General features: G+C 35.1%; 1 protein-coding gene across 6 annotated transcripts in view; it reads right to left on the reverse strand.

Moving 5' to 3' along the window:
- The window catches only part of Ugp2 (UDP-glucose pyrophosphorylase 2), a 62,308-nt gene that overhangs the window by 20,475 nt on the left and 22,937 nt on the right, over positions 1-18,896 (reverse strand). For all 6 annotated transcript variants that reach the window (XM_015479616.2, XM_015479615.2, XM_015479613.2 and 3 more), the window contains 2 exons: positions 17,473-17,600; positions 16,569-16,676 (listed from right to left, as the gene is read on the reverse strand). In XM_015479616.2, coding sequence (XP_015335102.1) covers positions 16,569-16,676; positions 17,473-17,600 — 236 coding nt within the window. The remainder of the gene's footprint in view (positions 1-16,568; positions 16,677-17,472; positions 17,601-18,896) is intronic.

The following is an 18,896-nucleotide window of genomic DNA, read 5'->3' on the forward strand; positions in this document are numbered from 1 at the left end:
TTCAAAACAACAGAAAGAAAATCTGAGACCTAAATCTACTTTGAGCATTTGACAAAATATAGCATCCTTTCATGTTCAAAACACTAGAAAAACTAGGGATAGTAGGGACATACCTCAACATTGTAAAAGCTATCTATGCTAAACCCAAGGCCAGTATCATTCTAAAGAGAAAAATTGGAGGCATTACCTCCAAAAACTGGAACAAAATAGGGATGCCCTCTTTCACCACTTTTTTTTTTTTTTTGGTGTATTTTAAATTTTTATTCCTTTTCTCATCATTATTTTTATTTTTCCATATTTTATTAGTGCTTCATAGTTGTACATATGGTGGGACTTGTTTATCATATTCATGTTCTTACACATTTATGTTATATGTAAAATATAACAATATACTTTGACCAATATCATTCCCTGATATTTCCCTCCCTGCCCCCAGCTCCTCCCTTCCCCTGGTCCTTTTCCTCTTTTGAGTTCCCTCTGATTTTTTAAAAAATTTTTAATTTGTTTTAATTAGTTATACATGACAGTAAAATGCATTTATGCACTGATACACATAGACGGGATATAATTTCTTATTTTTCTGAGTGTACATGTTGTAGAATCATATTGGTCATGCAGTCACATATATAAAGTAATATGTCTATTTCATTCTACTATCTTTCCTATCCCCACATCCCCTCCCCTCCACTCACTTCCCTTTACCTAATCTAAGGTAATGCTATTCTTCCCTAGTGCCCTCCACCTTATTGTGAATTAGCATCTGCATATTAGAGAAAACATTTGACCTTTGGTATTTTTGGGATTGGCTTATTTCGCTTAGCATGATGTTCTCCAACTCCAGAAGTTTACTGGCAAATGCCATAATTTTATTCTTCTTTAAAGCTGAGTAATATTCCATTGAGTATATTAACACACACACACACACACACACAAAAAAAAATAACCCAATCAATAAATGGGCTAAGGAACTGAATAGACACTTCACAGAAGAAGAAATACAATCAATCAACAAACATATGAAAAAGTGTTCAACATCTCTAGTAATTAGAGAAATGCAAATCAAAACTACACTAAGATTTCATCTCACTCCTGACAGAACGGCAATCAACAAGAATATAGGCAACAATAAATGTTGGCGAGGATGTGGGGGAAAAGGCACTCATACATTGCTGGTGGGACTGCAAATTGGTGCAACCACTATAGAAGGCAGTATGGAGATTTCTCAGAAAACTTGTAATGGAAACACCATTTGACCCAGCTATTCCACTCCTTGGTTTATACCCAAAGGACTTAAAATCAGTATACTACACTAATGCAGCCAATGTTTATAGCAGCTCTTTCACCACTTCTATTCAACATAATCCTTGAAACTCTAGCCAGAGCAATTAGACAGATGAAAGAAATTAAAGGGATACAAATAGAAAAAGAATTCAAACTATCCCTATTTGCCAACGATGTGATTCTATATCTAGAGGATCCAAAAAATTCCACCAGAAAACTTAGAACTAATAAGTGAATTCAGCAAAGCAGTAGGATATAAAATCAATACCCATAAATCAAATGCATTTCTATACATCAGTGATGAATCCTCTGAAAGAGAAATTAGGAAAACTACCCCATTGACAAAAAAAGGGGAGGAGGGGGGAATCAATGTAACAAAAGAGGTGAAAGAGCTCTACAATGAAAACTACAGAATACTAAAGAAAGAAACTGAAGAAGACCTTAGAAGATAGATCTCTCATGTTCTTGGATAGGAAGACTTAAAACTGTCAAAATGGCCATACTACCAGAAGTGCTAAACAGATTCAGTGCGATTCCAATTAAAATCCCAACAACATCTCTCACAGAAATAGAAAAAGCAATCATGAAATTCATTTGGAAAAATAAGAGACCCAGAATAGCCAAAGTAATCCTTAGCAAGAGGAGTGAAGCTGGAGGCATCACAATACCAGACCTTAAACTATACTACAGAGCTATAGTAACAAAAACGGCAAGGTACTGGCACCAAAATAGACATGTAGATCAATGGTACAGAATACAAGACTCAGAGACAAACCCACATAAATACAGTTAAAGGCATCAAAAACATACATTGGAGAAAAGATAGCCTCTTCAACAAATGGTGCTGGGAAAACTAGAAATCCATAAGCAGCAAAATGAAATGAAATCCCTACCTCTCACCATGCACAAAACTCAAATCAAAGTAGAATTAGACCAGAGACCCTGCACCTAATAGAAGAAAAAGACCCAAATCTTCATCGTGTCAGATTAGGTCCTGATTTCCTTAACAAAACTCCTAAAGTGCAAGAAATAAAATCAAAAATCAATAAATGGGGGCAGGGGCTCAGTGGTAGAGCACTTGCAGGGTTCAATTCTCAGTACCACTTATAAATAAATGAATAAAATAAAGATCCAACAACATCTAAAAAAGAAAAAAAATAAATGGGATGAATGCAAACTAAAAAGCTTCTTCTCAGCAAGAGAAACAACGGTGTGAAGAAAGAGCCCATAGAGTGGGAGAAGATCTTTACAACACGTACATCAGATACAGCACTAATCTCCAGGATATAAAAAGAACTCAAAACGCTTAACACACACACACACACACACAAAAAAAAAAAAAAAAAAACCAACAGACACTTCTCAGGAGAAGATATATAATCAGTCAACAAATATATGACAAATGTTCAACATCTCTCGCAATTAGAGAAATGCAAATCAAAACTACTCTAATAAGATTTCATCTCACTCCTGTCAGAAATGGCAGCTATCAAGAATACAATCAATGATAAGTGCTGGTGAGAATGTGGGGGACAAGGCACACTCATACATTGCTGGTGGCACTGCAAAATGGTGCAACCACTCTGGAAAACAGTATGGAGCTTCCTCAGAAAACCTGGAATGGAACCACCATTTGACCCAGCTATCCCACTCCCTGGTCTATACCCAAAGGACTTAAAAATCAGCATACTACAGTGACACAGCCACATCAATATGGCTAAACTGTGGACCCAACTTAGATGACCTTCAATAGATGAATGAATAAAGAAACTGTGGTATATATACACAATGGAATATTACTCAGCATTAAAAGAGAATAAAATTATGACATTTGCAGGTAAACGAATGGATTTGGAAAATATCATGCTAAGCGAAATAAGGCAATCCCAAAAATGCAGAGGCCAAATGTTTTCTCTGATCCGTGGATGCTGATCCATAATGGGGAGAGGCAGGGGAAGAAATTCTGCATTGGGCAAAGGGAAGGGAGGGGAAAAAGAGGGGGCACGGGGATAGGAAAGATGGTAGAATGAGAAGGTCATCATTACCTTAGATACATGTATGACTGCACGAATCGTGACTCTACATCATGTACAACCAGAGAAATGAAAAGTTGTGCTCCATTTGTGTATAATGAGTCAAAGCGCATTCTGCTGTCATGTATAACTAATTAGAATAAGAAAATTTTTTTAAAAAACATTTCATTTTCAATATTTTGCCATGCTCAATGATAATTACGGAATTAAATCCTACAATGATCATCAGCCATCCTTCCTATAATTTCACCTAAGCTTTGACAATCTAATGCCAATGATACTCCACAAAGCCTCCTCAGTCCACTAAATTGAACACCACCCAATGAATACACACCAATCCATTAAATACTCGCACCTCCACACAATACAAAAAATGGTACTCAACAGCTACACTAGTCAGTCCTCTAGGACAAAGCCTATCCCTTACATGTATCTTGCATTTAGTTTATATAAAATCAAAATATCTATTACATCTATTTAAGCATAGATGGAGTTGTTGATTAAAGGCAATTTTATATATATCCCAAGCTTTTACAATTTGGTCTATACACCCTTCAATAAATGCATCAAACAGAATAGAACAGTTGCACTTTTTTCTAATGGACAATATTATGTTGCTTATTCTCAATTAGTTGACAGGATATAGACGTCCTACAATCCTAAAGTTTCAAGAATTTTACCTCCACAATAATGAGTTTGTTAAGGTAGATAAGTCTAATACAACAAAACTGAAGACTAACAACACATCTGATGTAAGACATTAAGATGTAGGAATATAAATTATGGTTCATCTACTTGAGATAATATTTTGTTTAAAAAAACAAAATATTAAAGTATTCAAAATTAGAAATTAAATGTGTCTCAAATCTGTATATTGAGTAAGTACTAAATTAGCCAGTGACAAATAAACATATTTAGAACTAAAGATAAAAATATAAAAACTACACAATATTAAATGTATAGAATTTTTAAAAAAACACACACACACACCATCTGTATAATCTTAATTCAATTCTACTGTTTTTGTTGTGCCCAAATACTACCTGACATCTAGGAGCTATTACATAATATTTGTTAAATGTATAACAAAAATAGCAAACATTTGTTGAGCCTTTATCAGAATGCCTAATACACAGTAAATGTTTTTACATACATTCTCAAAAATCTTCACTAAAATCCTATACAACAGGCTACTTTTATTAACTATTCCTTTTATGAGTGAGAAAACTGAGACTTAAAACAGTTAAATAACCTGCTCAGTGTTATATGGCTAAGCAGTAATGCAGTTAGAATTTAAATCTATAATTTGTATGTTTTACCTCACTGCATTACCACCAAACTGGAAAAAAGTGTGAAGTACAAGAATAAATTCATATACATATGTAGCTGGTCTGTGTAATGAATATTTCATTGATTACACTAAGCATGTGGTAGTTTCTGAGATACCTACTGACCATGATGATTGTGAATATTAGAGCTCACTATCATAAAATTAGGGATTTTAAACCTATAAAAATTTGTAAGGGCTGGGGTTGTGGCTCAGTGGCAGAGCGCTGTGAGGCACTGGGTTCAATCCCCCGCACCACATTAAAAAAAAAAAAAAAAAACTAAACAAAATAAAGGTATTATGCCCACCTACAACTGAAAATTTTAAAAAAATGTACAATACACCTAAGTATACAGACATTAAATGGCAAGCAGGTCAGCAAGCCCTGATACTCCACAAAGCCTCCTCAGTCCACTAAATCGAACACCGCCCAATGAATACACACCAATCCATTAAATACTTGCACCTCCACACAATACAAAAAATGGTACTCAACAGCTACACTAGTCAGTCCTCTAAATAAAATAAAATAAATAAAATAAAAATACCAGAGAAAATTAAAAGTACCCATTTCTCCAATAGCAACCAGGAACCACAAGAAATCTGGATTTCCTATGTACTTTTGATTTTAGAATTTAAGAACTTAAAACACAGCCAATCCCTACTTGTCTCCTAAAAAATATATCCCAATAGCCTTCTATAAGGCTCAGGACCTCCTATCTCTTGTTTTCCTGCATCATCTTAGTTCAATCAAATTCTCCCCCGAGAGATCATGTCTGAGTTTGCAGACATGGCCCCTACTTATCTTGCTTAATCATTTCTATTTTTATGTTCCAGCAGAACTATAAAAACAAGTCCAAGTACAAATCATAAAAAAGTTTTAAGTTTTAAATGTATAAGAATTTCAAAGAAGTGTTTTAGGATCTGTGAGAAGGAGTGATATTTTAGATACATTAACTATTTAAAAATAAACACATTTGTTCACACAGGTGTTTTCCTTAGGTATAATATATAAAAGCACACACTTGCAAAATCATCTGCATGCAGAAGAATCATTCTGGATTTATGCAGTTTTCCTAATCTCTCACAGCTGCCTCACCAACACCTAAATCAACACCTGGGGGTGGGAGATTGAACCCAACGCTCATACAAGTACACATGCAACCACTGAGCTATTCTCTAGTTACTTTGACTTTTTTTTCCTACTCATCTTTATCCAATTTTCCCAAAGCACTTAATTAAGCTTCCACAGAAGTAATTTTTTAAACACCATTTCACTGGTTTATAATAAAATATAATCATATTATTTCATTACAATAAAGATAAGTGGCATAAACAGATTTGGGAACAAACAATGATTTTGGGTGAATAGACCACTCACTTTGGTTAGACAAGAATTTATTCCTAATCAAGAGTAGATCCAAGCATTCAAAGAGAATGGAAATATCAGTTAATTTCCCTAGGTGAAAGCCAATTATTTAAGTGTCTCCTCAACCATCATCATAGTTATTACTCATACTGCATATAAACATATTTATGCGCAAACATCTCCCCACTAAACCAAAAGTTTAAAACTGATTTGCTATTATATGCATGTGCTATTGATTCCTTTAGTCCTTAAAGGAAGCTGGGCAGACCTTGAGACAGCAATAGCTTCCACCTGCTAAACTGTTTCTTGCATTTCAACCATATGCCTTTACACAGGAAAAGTTTGGATATATTACAAAATTCTAAGTTCTTAAAAGCAGTTAGTCTTTACTTTTGCATTTCCAATAATTAAAATTAAATAGTGGGCATCAATAGATTTGCAGAATAAAAGTACTCAATAAAGGAGATTTCCACAGCCTTGTCTAATGACTACAGATAAACTAGAAAAAAAGAGTTTGGTAGGGCTGGGGTTGTGGCTCAGTAGTAGAGCACTCGCCCAGCACATGTGAGGTGATCCTCAGCACAACATAAAAAAAATAAACAAAATTTTAAAAAGAAAAAAGACTTTGGCCAGGGAGATGTGACTGTCGAGGGCAAGCCAAAGCAGTGACAAGAAATTCGTCTTTAAAATCATTTATCTACACATGTATATTTTCTTTCTACAACTAGAATGCAGCTCCATGATTATTAAGCCATTGCCTATCTCATTCATTTGTATCTCAGTGCCTAGATAAATGCCTATCATATAGGAGCTATTCAATAAATATCTGTTAAATGTATTGCTATAAGAATTTCAAAGTAGTGTTTTAGGATCTATGGGAAGGAGTGGAGCTTAATTAATGGTTCTACTCAAGATACATGGAGAAATGATGGGAAGGCCATAAAAGCTTTCAAGTTCCTTTCAAAACTTAGTGGCAACATACCATAGTGCTTAAGAGTCTGGGTTTAGGCAAATTTGGGCCTAAACTCTAGCTAGCAAGGAAACTTGCATGGGTAACTCAATCCCTCCCAGGCTCGGTCTCTCATTGTGAAATAGGGATATTGGCTCTAGAGTTGTTTGAGGATCATATTAAGGAAATACATGTGGAGAACAATGCTTGGCACATTAATGCTGAATAAATGTTTGCTGCTATTATTATTAAAGTTGTTAATAAACACATAAAATATGCCACATTGTATGCACTAGAGATAAAGATCTCCTTTATTGTTAGTAAAGGATACCCAAGAACAGGTCTTTGAGGTCTGACAACCTACGTAGTTCATATCAGGACTCCATCTCTTAAGCAAGTTACTCTGAACTTCAGTTTCTTCTTTTGTAAAATGAGTATAATAAAAGGCTTACTTTCCAGCTGTGCTGTGAATATTAAATGAGGTCATGAACATAAAGCATTTAGTACAATGCTTGATATATAAAGCACCCTAATATTGGTGATAATCACTAACTATAAAACAGTTTTGCATACACAGGTCTTTACAAAGTCTTTTTTTAAAAAAAACATCAGGCTGGGATGTAGCTCAGAGGTAGAACGCTTGCCTAGCATGAGCAAGGCACTAGGTATGATCCCCAGCAATGCCAAAAAAAAAAAAAAAAAATTTAATTAAAATTTAAAATACTTAACCCTTTGCTTCATTAAAAGCAAAATCAAAATAAAAATCTTTGAAATGGTGTTTCTTGAAATAATGGAATATATTCTAATCTCCCAAGGGCTTTAGAACTATGCACAATGAAGATACCAGTTTTAAATAAGCCCATTATAAACAGAAATCTGTTAAATGGCCTTCTTCCACATTTAATCTAGCCATAGATAACCTTCTGGCACTTTCATGTTTCTTCTAAGCTATCTTTTATGTAATTCAGTTTGAACTTGGAAAAAAATATTCTATCAGTACCTTCAATAATTATCTATGCTTCTTTTGACTCAGCAGAAGGTTTTCAAATGGGACACAGGTAACAAAAATTAACTTGGATAGCTCTGTAACATTTATAGCTAAAAGGAAATATCTTTGCAACTTTTTCAGTTAATGAACAATTCTAAAATTGTTTATTTTAAAACACACTGTAAATTGCTTCTCATTTATTCAGTTATATGTTCATCTACTTACAGAACTATTTCTTACTCTTGTATTTTTGCCAAACTCTCAAACCAAATGTCCTCCTACTAAAAATTATGTCCTCCCATTAAAAATTGTAGCAATTTCCAAAATGCTGAAAAGATGTAAGATTCTAATATCCTCCCCCCCACCACCAAAAAAAAAAAAAAACTAAACTAAACTTGGTGAACTAGAGAACAATGACAACAAAGAACTGGCAGAAAAGCCAGACCTGGTGGCGCATGCCTGTAATCCCAGCAGCTCTTGAGGCTGAGGCAAGAGGATCGCAAGTTCAAAGCCAGCCTCAGGAACTTAATGAGGTCCTCAACAACTCAGTGAGACCTTGTCTCTAACATAGAAAACAGGGCTCGGATGTGGCTCTGTGGTTGAATGTCCCAGAGTTCAATCCCCAGTACACCTCCCCCCAAAAAAAGAACCGGCAGAAAAAAAACAAGAAATAAATTAAAAAGTGTTTACAGATCCTACAAATGATCCTACAAAGTAAAAGGCAAATGTGAAGACATGTTACCAAATGTTCCCTGAACCTTACTGTAGAGCTTTTAATAGAAATTATAGAAATTTCAAAGACTTCTGGATTTTTTTTAACTGCAATAGATGAAAATAATAAACACAGAAGAAAAAAAATTCAAACACTACAAACAGTATCTTTCATCATCCTTTTATAGATGTCAGAGCTGAGGTCATAAAACAACCTCATGAGGCATTTGGCCTATATTCTTATCAGCTAGAGTGGTAGTTTTCAAAGAACATTCCACTTGAGTATGGATTAGAAAGACAAAGGTAGATGACCTAAGGAGTTGGAAAGAATGTTAAAAGAATGTAAGGTCCTAATGCCAGCATATTCATGTTACAATCTCCCAGGCTCTCTACTAAAATCACCTTGCATCTTTCCTATAAGGCAACCTTCCTGTTGGCCTACCTGTGAATAAGAGAGGCTGCAAAATAATTGTAATAATCCTAAATACCCTAAAAAATAAAAATGAGGCCTCTACATAATCCTGTTTATGCTGTATACTAGCTTTAAACTAAGGTACGGAATAGCCAGTGATTAATGTAAAGTACATTGTGAGTTTAATTATATAATTCATATTGTGGGAGCAGTCCTGGAGAGTAGAAGGTGTGGAAGGGGGAAAAGGGCAGAGGCTATAAAAATAAAGTTATATGGAAGAGTGGGTAGTCAAAAGGCTAAGAGAAAGATACAAATGATAAAACTGAGGGTGGAGGCTAGGCTGACCCCTTTCTTAGAAGCCTGAATGAAGGAAAGGCAATATTTTAGCAAGATACATATTTACTTAGCTTGTGTGTTTAAGAGAAGAGGCAAAGTGGAACCAGAAACCTATAAAGAAGAAGTACACTTAAAAGGCACAAAAGGGAAATACTGAGGTGATGATATAGTTCTGTATGTTGATTGTGGAGGCAAATAACTATATACATTTGCCAAAATTCATAAAAATGTACACTGAAGAGGAAAATCTTTTATATAAATTATACCTCAATAATTCTGACATTTAAAAGTTATTAATAGCTAAAATGCTGATTAACCTTATAAAATTCATTTATCACTAATAAAAACAAAAACATCTTTTATGTACCATGTCTTAAAATGATGCAATATCTCATAGTTGCTTTAGATACAAAAAGAATGGTTCTATTAAAGAAAATTTATTGTTCCAACCTTCCACTATCAGTCTCTCTCTTAAATGGAAATTGCAATTTCTAACATTGCCCCATGTAACCCACCTAGAGTGGACAGCAGCAGCAATGGCAGACAGAAACCGTAATCTCCAGTCCTCTCCAGGGCCTTTCTTCTGGTTCTAGACACAAAGAAGCAACACATCCACTATATGCTCTGCCACCAGAAAACAAGCTACGTTACTTTTAGATTCTACTATTCTCACAGCTTTCTTCTCTTTGATTACCCATCTAACCTCAGAGAAGTCTTGCCTCAAGGTCACCTCAGTAGTCTACCTTAATGCCATGAAGTCTTTCTTAAGCCCCCATGCCAGTTAGTCTCCCAGAGCACCCTGTGGACTCTTCATACTGTGGTCCTGAAGTCATCTGTTTCTGGATCATTTCCTCCAAAAACATGGGGCTAAAGAGAATGCTAAAAAGAGACCAATAGCCAGGCATGATGACACACCTGTAATTCCAGTGGCTCAGGAAGCTGAGGCAGAAGAATCATAAGTTCAAAGCCAGCCTCAGCAACTCAGCAAGGCACTTAGCAACTCAATCCCTGGTACAAAAAAAAAGAGAGAGAGAGAGAGAGAGAGAGACAGACACCAAGACTTGTTTTTGTCATCTTAGCATCTAGCTAGTACCTGGCAGGGAGAGGCACCTGATAAATGTTTCTTGAATAAGATTCTAAGATAAGGGGACTGGGGTTGTGGCTTAGTGGTAGAGCACTTGCCTAGCATGTATGAGGCACTGGATTCAATTCTCAGCACCACATATAAATAAATAAATGAAAATAAAGGTCCATCAATATCTTTTAAAAAAAACATTTAAAAAAAAGATTCTAAGACAGTAGTTCTTAACCTTTACAGGTTATAAACCCTTTTGAAAATCTGATGAAAGCCAGGGAATCTACTCTGAAAAAAAATGCACATTTACACAATTTGACCTATGATTTTAAGAAATCTTTGAAGGATCTGCAATTCCTACAAAGATCTTCCAAGTCGAGATGCCTGGCATAAACATTCTGTTATATGCCTTGGCATAAAATGGTACTAGTAGATAGTAAGTTGTTCAAATCTGATCTAAGACAAAGAAAGAATTAGTAAAAGATCCCCCAAGAAATTTCAGGGCAGAAAGATGAGAGGCACTCATGGACCACTCATCTTGCTTTATATAAAAATTCTCCCATTATCAATCCTTTTAAAGGTTCAGGGTATCCTTAATAAGAAAGATAGTGGGAATTCCCTCTCCCTCATAGTTGTACCAGAAACAAAGATGTAGGATAGGAGAAATTCACAAATATATTTTTCTCATCCAAATAAGGTACTTAGATAAAAGATAGACTTTCAGGGGCATAATGCTAAAATTCTCTCTATGAAGAGCCACAAGCCCGGTGTCACAAAAGCAAAGGTTCAGAAAGACTCTCCATGATGTAGTAGGTAGAGTGGAAGGAATGGCAACATTCAAAAAACAGTATTTCCACCTATACCCACTCGATGATTTTTCCAAAGACTATGATTCTGTGGGACTAGAGTGTCCTCAAATCTGGGCACAAGGCAGCAATTAGAAACACTGGTCCAATAATAATACTTGGAGTCTCTCAATTTACACATGGAATTGGTATTGAATTTCAGATATTTACCATCACTGTTTCTAAAGTAAAATTACAAATAAGGAACCAAGATGGAATTAAGAATCACAGATCAACTCAGCTCCTTAATCAAGTCACTGTTCCTGAAATAAAGGTTCTACATAAAAACACGTGAAAGAAGATAGTTCTAGGAAATAAAAAAAAAAATTAAAGACTGTTTAATTCATCATGGAATCAAGACATAGGGAATTACAGTTTTGGCAATATTTGTTAAATATATTAGTATATTTGCTTAGATTAGTATTTTCATACATTATTATTTTAAAACTTTACATCAAGGAAAAGATGAGACTCTTTGGTATTGAGCCACAGGGTCATTTTCTTAAATGTCAGTGATTCCTTTTTGTGACATACTTTACATCTGGATTTCATTTTATTTCTACATACATCCAAAACAAGTCTCTAATGCCATTACCACACAGTTAGAAAATCTTCACACGCTCAAAGCAAACTATGCTGTGTCCTATCATGTCAGATTTTTGGCCAAGAAAACACTCAAACTTTAGATGGATGGTGTAACTTCAGAAGGAAAATAATGTGTATTTATACTCTGCACACGTACATTAACTTTCACAGAATGGCTTATCCTTCAAACATACACATTTTAATGTTTTTGCACTGACAGACAAAAGTAGGAAAAATTTATGTTATGGAACAAAAACTAAAAAAATCTATTGGAGCTAAATACCACTCTGTTGTATGATATTCTCTTGAAGCCAATTCTCTACTGTATACAACTCCTTCCCATTCACAGACACCCTTACTCCTTTGTACATAAATGAAAAAAACCTTCTTTAAATGTTATCTTTCATGGAAATGCAAAAGCATCATGAGCCTCTAGAGGTCAGTGCCAGCCAGATGAAAACAGATTTTAAGTTAGGGCTCAGAAGAATCAATCAGCCCCAGTCCCTTCCTGAACAGGCTCTACAGTTTTTCCACCTTTGATGTATTTCTCAACCCTCTCCACTCACAATGAAGAAGTTCAGTGAGGATGAAAACACTGTCACAGACTTTCTAGGAAACAATGAAAGCTACACATGGTCCTTCCTTATGCCAACCTGGAAACACACACACACACACACACACACACACAGACACAAACTTTTTGCAGCACTGGGGACTGAATTCAACCCTTGCACATGCTTGCACACCCTACCACTGGGCTACATCCCCACTTTAAATTTTGAGACAGGTCTTGATAAGTCGCTCAGGCAAGCCTCCAATTTACAATCCTCCTGACTTAGCCTCCCTACTTGGGATCACAGGTATATACCTGCTTAATATATATTTTTAACTTTCTTTTGTGTGTGTAACTAAATCTCAAAATAATCATGAATATTTAACACTCATTTATTTAACATTCACAAAGTTAGGGTAGAGTATTATCCATAATTCCATAAACTTGTTTCTTCAACATAGCTCAAAATATGGACTCAGTGGCCCTCTTTTTTCCAAATCATTTATGTGCTCACTTAGAGCAAAAGTGAGCAAAATGTGACATCATAAAATTTCAATGCCTATCTTTAAATATGCCCTTCATTCTAATATTTATGAAAAAATTTTTTACCTAAAAAGTATTCATCTGAATCAACAAAAGCATATGTGAGGTCAGTTTTCTGAGAGCCAAAGTAGTAAAGAATACTGAAGATCTTCTGAAAATAAACACACTAAAATAGGATCAGCAAACTCTTTCCATAAAGAGTCAAATAATAAATATTTTAGTTGGAATAGGCCATACTGTCTCCATGGTAACTATTCAGCTTTGCCAAGAGATAAATGAATGTGGCTGTGTTCCAATTAAAATTATTTACAGGACTAGGGTTGTGCCTCAGTGGGTTCGATCCTCTGCACCACATAAAAATAAAGATATTGTGTCCATCTACAACTAAAAAAATTATTTTAAAAAATTATTTACAAACTATGTGTCTGACTCTGGCAATTTGCCAATATATAAAAATACAGATCCTGTGTTATAATGGTGTGTATATGCACACCTTTGGTGCAAGGCTGACATAAAAAATGTCACTCTAAATGGTAGTTCTCCCACAATAATTTCTATTTGGCCAGAAAGATGAAATATCACCTACATTTAAGGGGGAGGAGTATATAAAAAAAACTATGTTCACTAAATAAAATTATATTTTGAAATGAAAATTTATCTCTATTTCTAAGACCTAAGAAAGAAGACCTATTGAGGAGAAGAAAAAGAAAGCTAGACATGAGAAGCAAGGTGAAGAAATATTAACCCACAAATTATATTCTCAGATCTATTTGCAAAAGCTGGTAACGAACTGCAGATGAGACACATGTGTATGCTTAAGAAGCTTATGATACAGATGAAGAGCAAATATTTTTTGACTCTGAATTCCAAAACCATCCACATTAAATGCATATGGGATCACAAGCAGTTTTTTTCTCCTCCTGGTAATGGTGATCAAACCTAGGGCCTTCAGTATGCTTGGCATATACTCTACCACTGAGCTGTACCTTGGCCATATGAACACATTTTTAAAAGATGTTCAAAACGTAGGCTTCAAAATAAAAATATTTTTAATGAAGATTTACACTTTTAGAGAGACAAAAGACTAGATAAAATCATTAAGTCCAGAATATATTTTCTATTTTTTCTTCTTTCTATATCGAATTCTATATCCCCAGCAGTAACTATGGCCACTACATGGGCATAGACTTCTGAAAGAATTTATCAGAATCTTCTTGGAGAGTGAGGTGGGAGGTACCAAACTGGAAAAAATCTCAAGGTGATTATGATTCATCTACTTCTTTCTGCATCTTCCAATCCTCAATTTAAGATCTCTACTATATGTCATGATCTCTCAAAATACACTAAGACAAGTTTTTTCAGTGGCAGAAAAGAACCCTGAACTTTAAAATACGCCGAAAATAACAAATACTCCGTGCTTTTCTTCAACCTAGGCTTTAAGCTCAAAAGGTTAAGTTCATATAAGAGAAAACAAAAAATTATCAGGCTTGCAAGCAAAAATTAAGAAATGAGAAAAACCACACCTCCAGACCCAAGTCCACCCTTAACTAGGTAAGTGAGGTTACTTCAGTTAGGAATGACTACTAAGCAAAAAGTATAAGTATTTAAAGGGGAAAAATAAAAAGTACTAAATTTATTATATTATAATCTTAGGCCTGCTCCCAAATAGTTTTAAAACTATGACTGAACCTGTATTTAGTTCCTTTTTAAAACACTGCACCTATCCAGAAAAATTCTCCCATTACTCTTTTTTGGGAGAAAACATTATTTCTAGTATTTAAAAGAAGAAAAATAAATTATAATTCATTCTCTAGGACCAAGGAAATAAAAGACCAAAAACAAAAATAAGACCTAAAAATCAAAGACCAAGGAAATCAAAGATCTAAAATTAAAAAAAAAAAAATTTAAAAAAAACTTTAACTATAATTGTCAAGTACATAGGAAAGAGTAATGTTATGAATTTTAAAAGTTTAAGAACTGAAAGCCGGCACAGTGGCATACACCTGTAATCCCAGTGGCTTGGGAGGCTGAGGGAGGAGAATCACTGAGTTCAAAGCCAGCCTCAGCAAAAAGCGAGGCCCTAAGCAACTGAGACCTCGTCTCTAAATAAAATACAAAATAGGGCTGGGGATGTACCTCGGTGATCAAGTTGCCCGGAGTTCATTCCCCAGTACCCCAAAAATAAAATAAAGAACTGAAAGACATTTCCCAAATATGGAAAAAAAAGTATTCCTAACTGGGAACTAACTATATTTAAGATTTTTCTCATTAGGAAAAAATATCAGAAGGTCTCCATTTAGTTTAAGCCACCATAGATAGTATATAAATGAGTGAGTTGACCTATGAACCAATAAAACTTCACAAACACAGGCAGTAGAGCAGACTTAATCAGTAGTTTTCTCTAAACAACCCTGTTTTTATATCTATGTAAGATTACCAACACATAAAAGAAAAACCACACACAATTATTTTACTTTTATCTCAGCAAAAGCGAAGCGCTAAGCAACTCAGCAAGACCCTATCTCTAAATAAAATACAAAATAGGGCTGAGGATGTGGCTCAGTTGTCGAGTGTCCCTGAGTTCAATCCCTGGTACCCACCCCTACCCCCCAAAAAAAAAGAGCTGACAAGAAAGGGGAGAAAAGTCAGTATGTTTAACAAAACCTGTTTCTTAGACAATCACTTCATTTAGACTATCCATTTAACAAACATTTGCTCAGTATACATGCCCCCCCCCCAAGATCTAATACAGAAGACAGTTCACTCACAAATATCCACTACTTAGGCTGTAAGTGCCACATGATGGTAGACGTATAACTACCAACTGCAAAATGTTTCACAGTTTAACATATTTCCACATGTTATCCTAATAAAATTTCATAAGAAACCTGTCAAGTACATAAAGCACTTAGTATTATTCTCATTTTACACAAAACTGTTAAAGCAGCAGAACTAGGATTTAAATCTCCAGTATTACTGTTCCACAACTCTTCTGTGCAGCTTTCTGCTAGGGGCCAGCAACAGAGGTACAGGCACTTAGATTGTTCCTCCAAGAATGAGAAAAGACTTAATAGGTGAAAACACTATGGCATTCCAAGAAAACAATGTATACAGAAGTCCAGAAGCAGGAGAATACAATATGTGAAAGGAATGCTAGGTTGGTTCATGTGAGGCAGGTAAGATGAAGTAAGGATAGAGAGAATTTAAAGATTCCCTATGCTTTCGATCTAGGTGTTTAAGTGACTCAGAGCAATAAGAAATCAAATGATTTAGAAGGAAGAGGAAATCAACATGAAACTCTTACAGTATGTTTTGCACTAAACATACATTGCAAAAGAATGACCTCATTTATAGTTAAGTTATAAGAGAGTATATTATAGGGAGATTAGACTTTGGGAAATCTTCAGCAACTCTAAAAGGTCTAAAAGAAAGGACATATTGCAAAGCAATCCCCACTTCTGATGTGACAACTCTTACAAGTCCTCTACACTACCCCACCTCCAAACATAAACCATGTGCAAAATTACCTTAAATTTTCTTACATTTTATCTAAAAACTTACCGAGTCTTCTGGAGGTCTTTGAATTTTCCCCCAATCCACAGAAGGTCCCTTTTCTTGTAAAAATCTGTGAAATAGCTTCCGAAATCCATCAAGATCTTTTTTAGTGTGCTATAAAAATAGAAGTCCTTATTACAATCATCAGAATGCTTAATATTTAATAAAAACAGATATGAAGGATACATTTAAAACACCCTTAAATGAAATTCCTATACTATTAGAATTTGGAGTAGAGCAGAGATTTTTTCCACACCCCAATTTAAAACTAAAAGGGTAAAAGAAAAAGCTAATAGGAGACACATTTAATGGAATACAAGCTAAAAATCTTCTCTACATCCCAGCAGTATCATATAATTTGAACACCACTTGGTTCAAGAGAAATTAACTGGCGCTCTATATTACTAACCAATGTGTTTTTTTATTTCTAAGGGGAAATTAATCTTTGCCAAAAGGAAAAAAGAAACACAGCTAACCTTAAAACATTAAGTACAAACTGAAATAAATATCTCTCAATTCTGGGAAAGTTCTATAATAGCTGTCAAAGTAGCTTTGGTTCTATTAGAATTGGCTTTTTGGAAAAGGCATTGGAGATATATCATTTACAAACTATCTTCTCATAATTCCCAATAAGAACTAGTACCAATTCTCCACAAATGACATCAAACACAGAGTAAATAAAGTATTTATTTTGTTTAGATTGTTTTAGTGACTTTGGAAATTTCCTAGGCTGAAAAAAAAGAAGACTTAATGGTTTTGCTATGGGCAAAGGCTGAAGACCCTTAATTGTTAAACAATGCTTACTTTTTTTATTATCATTTATCTTGCACTTATTTCCAGCTAGACAATCAGCAACAGCAACAACTAAGTATGTACACAGTTGAAGCAAGAAACACTGTAGAGTCCTTACCTCAAATTCATGTGAGGGTGCTGTGGTAAGTATTTTTTCTAATTCCTTTTTCACAGATAATTCTAGCTCTTGTCGAATGACTTCTTGGAACTGAGAGGCACCATCTTGAGACATTGCTTTGCTAAGATCTGAAAACAAAAATATAAAACCACCAAAGTGAAAAATCAGACAGCCATTCAAACAGTTGGGAAGCTACAATGGATCTATTTCTGGTATTTCAGAAAATGAAAAGGGCTCAATTCTATGGTCATGTGATATTCCAAAAATGTTTTCAGCAGGGTCACTAATTAGGACTACAAATTTGATTGTAGTATACCACAGTGTAACTGGTACTCTAATTAAACATTTTGAGTTTGGTTAAAAAAAAAAAAAGGTAAAAGTAAAAAGATTTATCCTGCCTGCAAGTGTGGTGGCGCACTCCTGTAATCCCGGTGGCTCAGAAGGAGGATCTTGAGGTCAAAGCCAGCCTCAGCAAAAGTGAGGCCCTAAGCAACTCAGTGAGACTCTGTCTCTGAATAAAATATAAAATAGAGCTGGGAATGTGGCTTTGTGGTTGAGTGGCCCCAAGTTCAATTTCTGGTACCCCCCAAAAAGAAAAAAGATTTATTTGCATTTGAGCATATGGTTTCATTTCTATTAATGTTACCCTACTAGCCATCAAAACTGGAAAAAGATCAAAACAACTGGAATGACATTAATAAGGGTTTGTTCTGTTTTGTTTTTCTGGTACTGGGGACTGAACCAAGGGATGCTTTCCCACTGAGTTACAACCCCAGATCCAGTTTTGTTTTGTTTTGTTTTGTTTAGGGCCTCGATAAGTTGCTGAGGCTGTCCTTGAACTTGCCATCCTCCTGTCTCAGCCTCTGAGTTGCTGGGATTACAAGCATGCACCACTGCACCTAGCTAATAAGGGCATCTTTTATAGAATATGTCCTTAACAGAAATGCTGCCTCAATAAGAGAGCTGAAGTAGTTTAGCAATTTCACAGAAGCAGGAGACTCCTACCTTCTCCTCTCTAGTCAAGATGAAAAATTTTAAGGAATTCTTCCCATTTTAGAAGTGGAACCCACTCCAGTTTCACATTCCCCACTAAAGAACCACCTCTTGAGAGACACTGGCAATTCTAAGGTGCCTCTATTTCCATGCATCAATATTTTTACTTTAAAAGGAGAAGGGTACAGATATGCCTGCCCCTTTCTGGTCCCCAATTTCAGTCAAGACTTGTCTCATTGTTTTTCTGTGTCAAGACTATCAGAGGGCTGGGGCTGTAGCTTAGTGGCAGAGCACTTGCCTAGCATCCATGAGGCACTTGGTTCAATCCTCAGCACCACATTAAAAAAATAATAAACAAATAAAATAAAGGCATTCTGTCCATCTATAACTAAAAAAAAAAAAAAAAAAAAAAAAAAAAAAAAAAAAAAAAA

This window comes from Marmota marmota, unplaced genomic scaffold, assembly GCF_001458135.2.
Source record: "Marmota marmota marmota unplaced genomic scaffold, marMar, whole genome shotgun sequence".
NCBI classification, from domain to species: domain Eukaryota; kingdom Metazoa; phylum Chordata; class Mammalia; order Rodentia; family Sciuridae; genus Marmota; species Marmota marmota.